Consider the following 14405-nt stretch of genomic DNA (forward strand, 5'->3'; position numbering starts at 1 on the left):
TGTGTCATCTTTATGGCTTACAGAAAGACACTCCCCTTGTCAATGTGCACACAAATCTATTTCTGATCCAAATACATATTTCCCAGATACACAATTTGTTGAAATTACATGTACACATTATATATTCCTTATGGTCCATGCTTGTCCGCCTCTGATCTTCCTGGGCGCTTGCATTCAAAAATGACAACATTTTGCGCTTTTTGACTGGTTTTGCAATCTTGGATTTTCATCAAAAATAACACAACTGTACCCCCTCCTTCTCCACACATTCCAGCTATTTACTAGGTTTCTAGCATAAACCCGGTGTCTGTAATATCAATAAATAGCGGGGTTTGGTCCTAGAACACCGTAGAAATTGGAGTTTGGACTCAAATCGTGAGGGCATTTTTCATACTAAGAATGTCAAAGTTGTACATTCCTGTTATTTGGTTACAATAAGTTATAATGTTTCTATAAAATATATATTTGCTGCAATTCAACTCTCCAAAGTGTTTGGGTCCACCTCCAGAAGTCTGGGTGGGTCAGTGATCACATGTCTCTCCTTGTTGGCAGAGGGCTGTTGACAGGAAACACTAAAAATTAACATACTCCATTCAACTTAAAGGGGCTATTGTCTCTCTCCTCCAGGCTGAAGAGGAAACCCACTCCCTCTCACTCAGATGGGCCATGTGATATCCTGCCTCCTGTTGTGAGTCTCTGGGGTGTTAAGAGTTCTCAGCCTCTTGACCTCTGGGAACAGCAGGTGGCTAATATTTTCAATTAACCAACAGGCTCTCCCTTGCAACTCCTAAATACAGTTTTCCTGTCAGAGTTTAGACCGCTAGCGTCGCCTTGTGGAATTTGTCGGTACTGCATCCATTTAGGAGTTGTCTTGAATTTGACAGGAGATTTTTGCTATTGTTTTGATAGGCATCCTGACATTAGAGTGGTTATGTGGAACCCCCCCACAAGAAGGTTGAATCTTTAGAGTGGTCTTGTGCCCATGATTTCAGCAACTTTTTGACATCAGTAAAATAGATTTTTTAACAAAGGTCTCCGGTATTAGCTATCTTGCAATGTTTGAACTTGACATTTGGAGCTTGCCCTCAAAGAAACAGAGGTGATTTAAATGGGTGTGTGCAGCGCTGGCACTGCTATGAGTAGACTGACCTGAGGGTTGTTGCTGGGCCGTGTTGTTAGCGGCTCTCCTCCAGAAGCACCCTCTGCCTCGTCCTCTTGAAGGAAAGAAGGTATTGGTGCACTCTTGCCAGGCATTATGTTGTTCTTTGTGGTAATGAATGACGGGCGGAGGAGCGACCTCGACCGTCCCTGGAAAAAATTATTGAAGCGAAGACTCTCTTGATGGAGGCCTGGGCTTTGTCCAATGCGGTAAAGGTACCGACAAACTTAGACATTGAAAGGATCTCCAAAGAGTAAGCCTTGGGCAGCAGCACCAGACTCAGTGTTGCCAATTCAGTCAGCTTCAAGTTGATTTTGAAGAGGATGCCCTTTCGACACTCGGTAGAAATAGCACAGCTTGCATTTCCTAGTAGACAGATGGCTCTCTGAGCCCAACCCGAGAGAACCACTGGGTCAATAGGGTCTGAAGAGCTGGTAGCTTCTTCCACCAGGTCTAAGATCTTTGCAAGAGGACCGGTGACGTCCAGAAGTTTATCCTGACAGGACTTCCAGGCCTGGTCGATGCCTTTCCAAGGATCTGTCACGTTTTTTTTGCCCAAAAACGTGATCATCTTTGAGTCTAGCTCCGGAGTCAGAGCCACTCTGTCTGGTATTTCTGGAAGCGGGCATTCTGCCCAGAGTCTCGCTCTGATCTCTTTATCGAGAGGCTTGCATAGCCTACTGAAAATGTAATTGGTTGTTCTAGCTGATGGCTCCCAGTCAGTGGACCTGGGATGTATTAAGTCTTTGGGAGCGAACATCCCCTTTGCAGGTGGCTGTTCCCCGGTACTTTTCCTGGGGATGGTGGCTGCCGCAATCCCCGAGCTTGAGGGTTTCGAACCTCAGATCTGAGTAATTTCATCTGAGGAAGAATGCGAAAGATCGCCATTGTATATTCTTGCACTCTGATCATCTTCCATGCTCTGTCCATCTCCCTCTGGGCTTGAGGGTCTAGTACCCCTGTTTTCCTCCTCAGGCTTAGAGGGTCCGTCAAGGGAAGGGGTTACCTTCCTGTTCATAAAGGCTTTTTTCAGCCTGGAGAAGGCATCAGATATGGCAGCATTGGCAGGAACTGGTTGGCTCGGGGGGGGGGGGGGGGGGGGTCAGAGAGCTTTTGCTCTTACGAGCCGGACTACATCCCCCTTGTGTAAGGTGTTTCCTCTTCTGGGTCTTCTTTCTCCTTGTCAAGCGCTCCTCCATATTCTCCAGGCACTGTTGTATTGGCAGAAGCATGCCTGTTACAGCCTTTTTAATGCTGTTATCAACTGTGGACCCCAGTAACTTATGAAGGCTTGTTTCCATTGCCACCTCATCGATATAGCATGTGTCCTCCTCACATTCAGACCAAGCCTGATCTGATTGAGGGGAGTACTGCGCTGCCATTATTATGGTAAGCACCTTCCTATTTTTTATTCTTTTCCTGGCCTTCCTGAACGCCTATTCTCACCAGCCCAGTAATCAGAAGTAGACTAATGTTAATTTTTCTCAGATAAGCTGAAAATTCCGATCAGGAGTATTTCACACTCGAACTTCTTTTTTTTTTTTAAACCGTCAAATCAGGATGCTAACAGCACAGCTTGGAAGAGATCCTGTTATTTTAGTATATTGTTTTCTTTCTTTTTTTTTATGCAGAATACATTGAAAGGTAAGAGGGAAGCAGAAGCTTGGTGCTCGCATTCGCATTAACCTTTAATTCGAACGGAAATACTCACGCGAGTGCCGGAATGTAGAGAAACGAAGCAGGGAGAGCAGGAGCTCCCCCTGGTGGCTCGTGGATGGTGCCGCAATGAAACAAAGCTGCACTGTCTTTCCCGAGGCCCGCGTGAATACCACAAGGCTGGGAAAGCGAGCGCAGGCACAACGGGATATGCTGTAGCGGCTGAAAAATGCTGCGAGCGAACACACACATAAATCAATGTTCGCTACCGACACAGTCTCCGACGCTGGCAGGAAGCAGATGGCGTCGGGAAAAGAAACGTCAAGAGGAAACAATGGCAATCTGAGTTTACAACACATTACACGTAAAAACAATCAATAATCGCTATACAAATAGCAATATGAGTAAAACTTATGTAAAAAGATCAAATACACCACACAAACAGTTCTGAACAAGAATGTATTTATCTCTTGCTGTGAGCAGCAAAGAAAGAGGAAGTTACATCTTGTTCAGGACTGTTTATGGGGATACCTACATGCCCATTAGAAGACTGGTGTCACATGTCGATGACCACTGGATGATCTTGGGAAGCATCATGGGAAATTGAGGACTTTGGATGCATGTTTTATTGTGTTTTGTTATATATATTTTTTGGTGCACCTACAATATGAGCAAGTTTAGTATACAAGGTGCACAAAAATATCTTGCTGCTGAGCTTTCTTTACATGTTCTAATAAAGAAAGAGAAGCATAATGTGAGCCGCCTGTCTTGACATAGAATTGCGAATCGACAAGGGACGTTTTTACTTGCAGTGACTCAAATGTATTTGAAGACTGTCAAACTGGCTTCAAACATTTTAAAATTACAGATAGAGTCAACCCTAGCCTTTTTTGATATTTGGGGTGCTGTGAGACCCTTAACTACGTCTCAGAGGAAAAAGGAGTACTTACTCAGCCCTTCCCCGTCACAAAGGTGGTGAGGTACACTTGCAGGTTTGCCACTCCAGCAGACTGAGTCCTGGGTAGCAGTGCCCAAGCAGCAGTCTGGCTTTCCAGCAGCCCAGCACTTCAAACGTTGTCATGAAGTAGGTAGGCAGAGGGTCTGTGCCCTTCTTGGAAATCCTTATCTTCACCCCCAATGGCTGGGGACTTTGGCCAGATTTTACCCCAACAATGTTCCAACCAAATCCTCTTCAAGATGCTTCTTATAAAATGTTACAAAGATGATTTGTCAAGATGATTCAATTAGGTGCCCACCTTTATATAGTCATTTCGCCACAGCATATTACTCCAAAGAGAAGTTGTCAACTATTTTTAGCCCTGGTTACAAAGCACTGCAAAGAACACTTGGGACAAAAGTGAAGTCATATTTCAGCACAACTCGTGTATATCTCTCACGCAGATATTTTGGCCTCATTATGAGTTTGGTGGTAACTCAGCTGTAAATCTGCTGAGATACCTCCAAACAGATTTACCATTACCGCCACTTGGTCCGGCAGAATTACTGCTGGATTACAAGTGGCGGTATGACGGTGTTAGTCTCCATTCATGGATTTCGGTGGAATTACCGTTGTCAGTAATTGTGCCAAAATTGCTAATTTTTGGTGATAAAGTGGTAGAATCACCACCAGCATTTTGCTGGAGGTTTTTCCTCCACCTTACCTCTTGTGGAGGAAATGTGGGAACTTAAATAGTTATTTACTCCTTGTGCCTGGCACTGCAGTGTTATACTGACTAGGTTCTGTTTCCTTCCATGTTTAAACATTGTTTCTCGCTTATGCGAGGCGGACACTGTAGAATGTACTGCACATGTCTTTGCAATGAAGGCCTCTCACCTAGCTTGTTGGCATGCTCGCTTTCTCATTTCTCGCTTCTGACGCACTTCCCTTTTGGCATTTGCAATCGGGATCTAAGCTCTCGCTTTCTTAAGAAAAGCAGCACAGGAGAGCAGAAGTTGTCATATTGCTAATGCTTTTGTTTGCCTCAAAGCATATGGGAATCCTTAAGGAGTATAGGCACCTTGGCTAATTTAGTTACGATGGGGTAAACCTCATTCATAACACTGGTTTACATGAAAGAGCGCAGCTGGTGTCAAAAGCTGATATAATGAGGCTTTGCTCTTTGCTATCAGGGTGAATTTAGTGTGCATCCATGACCTGTTGCGACCACCCCTTTACATTGGGTAGAAAGGCAGAAGGGTTCGGAGGGAAAGGGAGATTTGGAACTTTGTTTCTCGTGTTGTTGTTGGGTACATGCTGTCACTGCTTTCGACTGATATACATGTTCACCAATCCATCAGAGTTGTAAGTGATCCTTTTTCCTCATCACTCCAAACCCATAGTTCGGTGGTGCAGTAATGCAGCTGTAACTTTGGTACCACTGAATTACCACCGTTTTTGGCCACACTGCCAGACTCATAAGGAGGCCCTATGCCCTTGGTATCTGAACTAGCTTGGCGTTTACGACAAGGAAAGTAAACAGCATGGAGCATTCATTCACTTCCTTAAAAAAACACATTATTACATTCCGTAGCACTATTAGGCTAATGGCAGTGGAATATTGGTGACCACAAAGAGTGGTTGGCTGATGAATAAAGGATAATGGCTGAACTTGATCAGCAGTTTGTATATGACACTGATTCTCACATTTCCAGAATTGAACTGAAGATTTAAGTTGTGGCAATTCAGATGGCAGCTTCATGCTCAGAAGCATGAGAAAACAGGGGCCGAAACATGTTGCTTCCAGGAAGGCTCTGAATGATGTTTGGAAAAGGTTTTAAGAGAGGGATCTAAAGACTGATGATTTGGCGCTCCATGTCAAGGCTCTATTTTTCCATTGGTGTCACATTCCTTGAGCTCCACCTACTCATTTCTGCAAAGCATCAAAAAGGCATGGGATTGCTTTCTCAATTCTTGGTAATAGCAAACGAAACAAAAATAATTCTTACCTCTATAATCTCAAGCATTTCCACTCTTGTTATTTTGCCATCGCCGTCCAAATCGTACATGTTGAAAGCCCAATTGAGTTTTTGCTCAAAGCTTCCCCTTGAAGTGATGGAGAGCGCACAGATGAACTCTCTGAAGTCAATGGTTCCATCACTGTTCTTGTCAAAGGTTCTGAATGCATGCTGGGCAAATTTTGAAGCATCACCATATGGGAAAAACTGAAAAAAGGAACACAAAAAAAACATCCATCAACAAGGCTGGCACATTTGACACATATCTGCCTTGCAATATGTTTCGTACATGCAAAATGGCATACATAAACTTATATATTTTTTGGAAATTACAACCCTCTTAATTTACTTAACTTGATGGTACATACTTTACAAATGAGCTCATTTAGTTTCTTGCGACATGTTTCTGAGGAACATCCTGCCGAATACTGCACCTAATGGTCAAACAATCCTGGGGCACTCAAATTGCCCATGCTCACCACAGATGTGTAAATTGGGTGGATTCATTGCATGCATCTATCTTGTCAGCTGGCTGGATCCTAGGATCCGAGTGGAAACTTTGAATGGACCAATCAAAGAGTTGCATTTTGCTCCACCACCTTGAATGCACGGATCCACGATGATGGACCTGCCATCGGCCGGTAAACAAATAGAAATATGACATGCTTGTTGTGTATTGGGAGGCCTGTCATTTTATTTTGATCAATAGACTTATATGAAGCTTTTTTTAAATGTTTAAAGTGTCATTAGATTTAACCCAATTGGAGCTATTGGGAGGGTCCTCAAAAATAGTTATCAGTTAATTTTGACTCTGTGGAAGGACTGCATTAATCTTACTAAAAATAATACACAGCTCACTCCGGTTTTCTGTGGAAAGTTTCATGACGTCCTATCTGGAGTGAGGCAAATATATGCAAGGTTTGGGTCACCACAAACATTTGACATTTCAATTCCCAGAGGTAATTTTGGTCAAAGTGTGGTTTAAAAAAAAAGACCATCTGGATGGATTAAAAATAAACCTGGACAAAATGCTGGCAGGAAGGGTCTCTCTGACTGGGGTTTTGGTCAGGGTCTGTGCCTAGCAGGCTCCGAAGGGAGCGTCACTACCTGGAGCCATGCTGTGGGCACCGTGCCCAATGGGCATGGTCACAGGCCATTGCTGGCTGATCCATTGGGAGGCACTGAAGGTAGAGATCCAGGACAGACTGCCGGCCATGCCCAGTCATCACTAATGGTAGGGCTAAATACCATGCCTAGGCCACATACTACATGCTGAGAATGTCCTGTGGTATGGGATGTGTGACCAGAGCATGGCCCTACGTATAGTGGCTCCTTGCGGCCCTGGGAGGACTACAACTAGATTACGTAAGGTATTTAACTGAAAAGGAAACTCACTAGGAAAACCTTGCTAAGGAATGCTATAGTTCCTTGGTATGGTAGTATGACACACCAGGTTTAAAAGTATGGAAATTACTCAAGACTTTACCAGAGACTATATTGAAGAAAAGACAGGTGAAGGCTGAATGTTCCCCAATGGGCGCCGCATCATAGGAGAGTGGCCGGCTGTAGGCCCGAAGCCCTCGTGAGAGGTGAGGTGCGGTGTAGGGTCTACATTCCTAATCACTAAAAATTGAAACAGTCAAATGATGTGTTTGGAACTGTATAGCATTATGAAACACCAGAAATTCACTTAAATTCAGTAGGTACACAGACAAAAATATAACTTTTTAGGAGTTGGTTTCAGAAATTTCAGTTAGAAGACCACAGGCATTCTTTTAAAGCACCCATCTATAGGCGCCATGCTCATGTCCAATACAATAAAATATAAAGAACTTCAAAGTGGCATTAAAATTACGATTTAACACAACAAAACCCCACAAACTCATTGTTTAAGGTAGCTACATATCTTTAACTCCAGTCCCCTCACTAGGCAGCTGATGACCTAATTGCTGATGCCAGACATCACACATCACATCACTGATTGCATCACTATCGACATCACACATTACATCTCAAAGGATGTCAGCAGGAGCACATTTAGAGGACGCAGCTGCGAGATTGGCATTTGAAAAATAGGCAACATACCATCTATAGAGTGCACAGTCTCAGGCTGAAAATTCTACAAATGTGTGGAGGGCATTGCAGAGTACCCAACCACAGACTGGATGCTCTCCAAAGGTGAGCGGTGCTATCCAGGGGCGTTATTTGGGGGTCACCAGAGGTCGCAGGTGCAACCCCTGAGGTCTCCCTTGCTACCCCTAGAAACAAAAATAATTATTTTTAAAACTTTTTTTAATGTAAGCTCCTGGGTTGTGGCCAGTGCCATGTGGCTCTTTATTTTCGGAGTGGCTGGCTTTCTTGTTCAGGCCTCTTAAAAAATAAACTAGGGGGTTCCACAAGTGCACCACTTTGAGCAGTGACGCTAAATAAGAAAGAATAGAAAAAACACATAATTTGTCTTTCTGAAATTCTGTCCAATAATTGCTAGACTCATAAAGGTTTATTTCCAGGCACACTTCAGGGGGAGAGTCACTGAATTAATCTGTTCTTAAACACCTTAACTCAGGCTTTCACCCTTCAGAGGTTGATAAATGAGTACCAACACAGGTTGGTTGATATTGTATGTATATTTGTTCTATATAAAGTTTTTAAGTGTAAGTGCTATATAATAACATATCGTTATCATTTGGCCTTGACATCTGCTTTCATTCACAGTAATTTGGTAATATGGGCTTATACAGACTGATATTAACGATACATATGGTGATTCATTCTTGTATGAAATGTATATAACAATATAGTGATATTGCAACCATATTTTTAGTAGTGTACTTAGATACACTATGTGATTTCATTTTTGTCAAGGGATGAACGGTCGTGTTCCATCGCTTCCCGTGATGTCACTTCGAGGTGGTGGTGGGGGGTCAATGATATCACTTCCTGTGATGTCATCAGAGGTCAAAGGTAATGTCACTTCCGCTACCCCTGGCATTCTGGTGAAATGACATCCCTGGTGCTATCGACAACACCACATAGGGGTGAGGTGGATTGGAGAGCTCCTGGCCATGCTCCAACACAGTGGACTGTATTAATGTGCACCAGACAATATCAAGATGCTCTCCTGAGGGGGGAGGCTCATCTGAGAGTACATCCAAAGACTGGTTACTGCGTATTAGCGAATTCCCAGATGCTTCCGAGAAATGGATGGTATTTTAAAGCTTTTGATTACTGACCAATCCTTCTAAAGAGGGGAGAGGTGTATTGGAGAGTAGCTCCAAAATTGGCGAGATGCTTCAGAGACACTGCGGCAGATGCCTAGTTATACTTTCATAAACTGCAGTACATTTTCACATCATTTAAATGATGACATAATTATGTCATTTAATTAGGGGAGTCACTGATGATAGCATGTGTAATGTCAAATCTGATGGCATTAGGAATGTCATCAATAACGTCATAGGGTGTGCATTGGAGTGGAATGTTGTTAAGATTGAAAGCCTACCTTAGCTGGAGATTCTGTTTTTTCTATTGTGTTAAAAGTAACCTTAACATCATTCTTGATGTTAATCCACTATCACAAACCCACAGGACAGATACGTCTGGCGCATTGAGCTCCGAAAGCAACCGTGTACAGGGGCCTCCAACCGGTAATTAGACACTCATTCCTACCTATATGCTCACTCTCCACTTTTCATCAACAAACATTAGAACAAAGCTACACCCCTCGATCAATATGGCCTACGTGCACACATACCTACATTGCTCCTAGAACACCTCAACAGTCTGGTAGCACGCAGCTATAATCCACGAAAAATCGGCCTAGCTGCACACATAATCTTCTACACAGGGCGCACGGCTGCCAGAATGCAGACTCGGAAACAACCTTCCCTGCTGCGCACGTTACACTGATTTCTCACATCCACTGCACCACAGCTAGCCTTAGAATGCAGTCAAACCTGCGCAATCCACTGTTGCTACACACATACCAAGTGCACCCAAGCACTATATGCTACACTACTCTCTCCGCTGACATGTACCGCACTCCCCAAGTAGCTTCAACCCACAGCACTTTGAGATCATACCAATATATAAGGCGCTATACAAATGCACCATAACACAACATCTGTTCTAGGATTTGGCATGCTCGTTCATGCATTATCAATATTTACAGACTGCCTGCTCCTCATGCACGTGCTTTTCAGAAAGGTATACTCCAGCAACACATTTTAGTGAACGGCAGAAAATAGATTTCAAGCAATATATGGCGTGTAGTCATCTTCCCTTGTTTACATTTTATTTTATATTTATTTATGAAAAATATTAAACGCTGTTGTAAAGCCAACATCTCTCTCTCTCTCTCTCTCTCTCTCTCTTTAACTGGTGACTCTTAAACTCAAACGTTCACATGAAAAATATTCTGCACAAAATGTACCTCTTGAAAACAACATAATGAACCTGTTTCTCTTCTTTTTTGAGAGCATAGTGAATGTACTGCATTTAGAGGGCTGTCAGCTTTATCACGCCCCGGCAGGCACTCTCGCACATTCAAAATGGCACCCTTGGCGCTCAATGCTACCAGCATTGGGCAGTGAATGACATACAGCTGCGTGACAGGGCCTGCATTTCATGAAAAAGAAAGAAGTGTTCTCAAAATGATAAGTCACAATGATTTGGCCGTTGGCCTCCCTTCCCACGTTTTCAGCACGAGGGAGACATGTTAGTGGCAGTCCTGGCTCGCCGAGCTCCTGCTGAAGCTTGAGCCTGAAATGTAAACACGCATTTTTCTCCCAGGATCTTTCGGCAGATTGAGGCATACATTGCCCTGCTGCATTAACCTTCCGGCCCTCTTATTTCCACTCCTCATCTAAGCCTTGGCGCTGAAATTTCCTGTCAGAGCAAACACGCCATGACCCTCAACCGGCACTCCATAAACAATACAGTCAAATAAATGAAAGCCATTGCCTCGCAGATATAACTTGCCGCCGGTAATTGCATGTACTTTAAATGAAGTACTAGCCCAGTTAAGAGCAGCTGATAGGGGGACAAACATTTGGTATGTAAACCATGGCATTAGAGACAGTAGCATCACTCGCCATGTGGCCTGCGGGGGCTCTGGCCACACTCGGGAGCAGCTGTAAAACAGGCTTCTTCATGAGTGGAAATGACACAAGCTGCTAACACTCCCCTGTTGCTATGCACAGTAGCAAATCAGGGCTCGGGATTCATTTCTTTAGCGTTTTCTAGCGCATGGAGCAGGAACTACAAGGCGTTGGCACTATTCACGTGGTCGTCATAGGAAAATCTGGGGGATCCATACAACAACTTCATGGGAGACCTCACCAGCAATACTACTGAGAAGATTAGGACTATGGGCAAGCAGTAGACCGTATTTATTCGTCCTCAGAGTCCTTTGTTCTGATAGCCAGCACACTCTATCCTTCAAATAATGTGGGCTAGCACCATAAAGACCTGTATGGGTCATGACCAGAGTCAGATTTTGAGCCAATAATTGTGTGTGCAATCATGGCACAGCTCCGGTTAGATAGAAAACTACAAATCTATCTCAGCAGTGTCAGATAATATGACCAGCTGAAAAGAACACTGCTGACATAAGGCTTCATAGTAAGTTGCGCATCTGGGTATACCCCCAAAGTTTTAACTTCATCAAATACCCCAATGCAGGTACCAGCAATATCAAATTTGTTGAAATCAAGGTCAAGTTTTCGTAAGCAGGACGAAGTCCCCACTAGAAGCCCCTGGGCCTCATCACGAATTGGGTGGTAGCCCTTAACTGCACTGATAACAGGGTTACTGCCCCATTTGAGGGTCTGCCCAATCATGAGTATGGCGTGTTTAGCACCAGCTCAGAGTTGGGGCTACACACGCCAGAAAAATCCTGATTTTCAGTGCAATCAACGTGTGGTAATACCAAAGGACCCAATGGAGGATGAGGAATAATGTTTGCCACACAACCTGTGATCCGGCAGTAATACTGCCGGACGGATGCGCGGTAACGCAAATAAAGATGGCCGGTATCCCAGTCGGGATACCGCTCAACTCGTGATGAGGCACACTGTGTCTTCACATCATTCAACGCCAAAGAACTATACACTATCCAGCTTTGGATGAGTGTATATGTTTGATTAATCAAAGCGACGTCAGTAGCATAGTCACCGCAGATGGGAAGAGCGACTTGCGTGTCATCAAAATAGTTGACGTGCATAATGCCTTCCTCATCCAGTAGGTTGAACAGAGGTTTGGTGAAGAGATTGTATATGTTTGTTAAGAGGCAAGAGCCATGTGGCACTCCACACTGTTTTTTCACCAGGTCAGCAGTGCCCTCACTGCTGAAAACCCTAGTCAACCGACCCAACAGGAAAGAGCGAGTCCAAGCTGCTGCCTCAATAGAGAGGTTGGCACCTTTCTGCAGCCTCTCAAACAGCAAGTCATGATTCACCAGACCAAAGGCGCAGAGGAGGGGGAGAGCAACTCCCCCCTTTATCCATGATTTTAAGTAAACTGGATTTCAGGTCTAATAGAGCGGTTTCAGTGCCATGTGCAGATCTGAAACCTGGGTGCCTTGTACCCAGCAAGCCACATTTCTTGAGATGTTTCTGTAACTGTGAATAGGCTAATAAATCCAAGATTTTAAGCAGGAACGGCACTTTAGTAATAGTCCTGTAGTTTGTGGGTACTGATGGATCAAGACATGGTTTCTTAAGCAAGGGCATTATCCAAGCCTCTTCTAGCGAGCCAGGAACATTCCCCGAGCTAAAGGAAGAATGAATAAATGTGGTCAGCAATGGGATGAAAGCAGGGCCCAATCTTTCACAGTTGCTGCTGGACATCAGTCAGCTTTACAAGCAGTAGGTTTAATGGCTGCTAGCATCTCAGCCGTTTCCGCCTCAGTCACAGAGTAAAGGAGTCACTAGCGACATTGCAAGACAAAGACATAGTTGGGGGACATGACAGAGCAGACTTCCTCGCCTCAATATCAGAGATTGCAACATAAGAATGTTGCCCATAAGGGCATCTTGAATGCTATTACACCAGTCAGAACATTTTTTTTAATTAATACCACAGGCGTAATATCTGGGTTCTCAAGCTGTCTCTGAATTTTAAATAATTCAGCGGAATCATTACGAGCTTCCTAAATCCTAGACTCCAAGAAGTTTGTTTTTGCTAAAATGCTAGTTTCTTTTTATGCCGTGGCCAATGACAGGTAGGATATCTTATTGCTCGCCCTAGGTGATCTTAGCCAGAGCCCATGAGCTTTTCCGCTCACTTTCTTAAGAATGTTAAGATGTTTGGTAAACCACTGGTTCTTAGGCGCAGAGGTTGTAAACATACAGGACCTTTTTGGTGCAAGAGTGTTAACTGCAGATTGAAGTAGAACATGATAGTGATCAGCAATCTGCTGAGGTGTGGACAACTTGGCTGGCTCCAGAGATGAAGTAGAGATGAGTGACATCATAGTAGTTTTACTAAGGTTGTGAAAATTACACATAGTAACACATTTGTTGACCAGTAAAATTCTGGTCTTCGTATTCTTCAGAAACAATGAAAAGGAAACAAATGAATGATCAGACCAAGGGCAGAGCGTAATGATTGGTGTGGAAATATTAACATTATGTGTTCCTAACCAGTCCCATGTATTACCCTCCCTATGAGTAGAACCAAGGGGGGTGAACATGAACCCACACATGTCAAGAGAATGTGCTGTAGCAGATGTATCAAAAGGATCGACAAGTCAGTAATTGAAGTCACCAACCAATAAAAGCAGTGGAGGTGGGTTTACATAGTGTAACGAGGGTTGTCATAATCTGAGACTCCAAAAACAGCATTGCGTTGGGTGGGCAATATCGTATTAGTAGATTGTAGGTAGTGCAGCGGTCAGATGACATTTTTAGATGCAAAAATTCTCGCCAATCTGGACTTTCTATTGCAGTCTCATGGATTCTTTGGGCATCTGAGAATATAGCTGCTTCCCCTCCCCCCTTCCCTTAGGCCTACCCTTCGTAATAATCTGATAACCTGGTGGAGATGAAGCTAGAACTGGACCTGCAGCAGCATTCAACCAGGTCTCTATCACAAATAAGATATCAACATTGTTCTCTAAAATGTAGACCGCAATTGGCACAAGTATTAATAAGGGCGTAACAAATCTGCTGAGCATTATTCATTGTTGCATGGTTTATCTGAGGAGCGGGGACAGATGTACAGGTGTCCTTAATAATGGCAGAGCCCACAACAGTAACCACAGTAACTGGATAACTCCCAGTCTCTGGTATTCTGGTAATCAAAGGTGTAGTTGTCAGGTTTATCTGAGTGAAGAATGGTGTGACTGTGTCCGTCACAAAGTTTGCAAAGGTAACTGGAGTAGACAAACAATGTATCTGAGTGGAGAGTGGTGTACTAGTGTCCATCACAATATCCACAACCATAGCTGGACTAGACAGACACTCCCAACATCAGTCATTAAACTGGTCATGGGAGAAGTCACAGTGACAGGAGCAGCTAAACACTTTGATAGCTCTGAAGACTCTTTTAGTGGTGTGCTCTGGCCAGCGACCTTCATGCAGATGCCATGATTTGGGGCATGTGAGCAAATAGAGCTATTAGCTCGACCTTTAGA

General features: G+C 43.8%; 1 protein-coding gene across 1 annotated transcript in view; it reads right to left on the bottom strand.

The window, feature by feature from the left end:
- VSNL1 (visinin like 1) overlaps positions 1-14405 on the bottom strand; it is a 769695-nt gene that overhangs the window by 119974 nt on the left and 635316 nt on the right. The window contains exon 3 of the mRNA XM_069605929.1: positions 5762-5977. Coding sequence (XP_069462030.1) covers positions 5762-5977 — 216 coding nt within the window. The remainder of the gene's footprint in view (positions 1-5761; positions 5978-14405) is intronic.

Source organism: Ambystoma mexicanum, chromosome 4p, assembly GCF_040938575.1.
Source record: "Ambystoma mexicanum isolate Mex_15411 chromosome 4p, UKY_AmexF1_1, whole genome shotgun sequence".
Lineage (NCBI taxonomy): Eukaryota > Metazoa > Chordata > Amphibia > Caudata > Ambystomatidae > Ambystoma > Ambystoma mexicanum.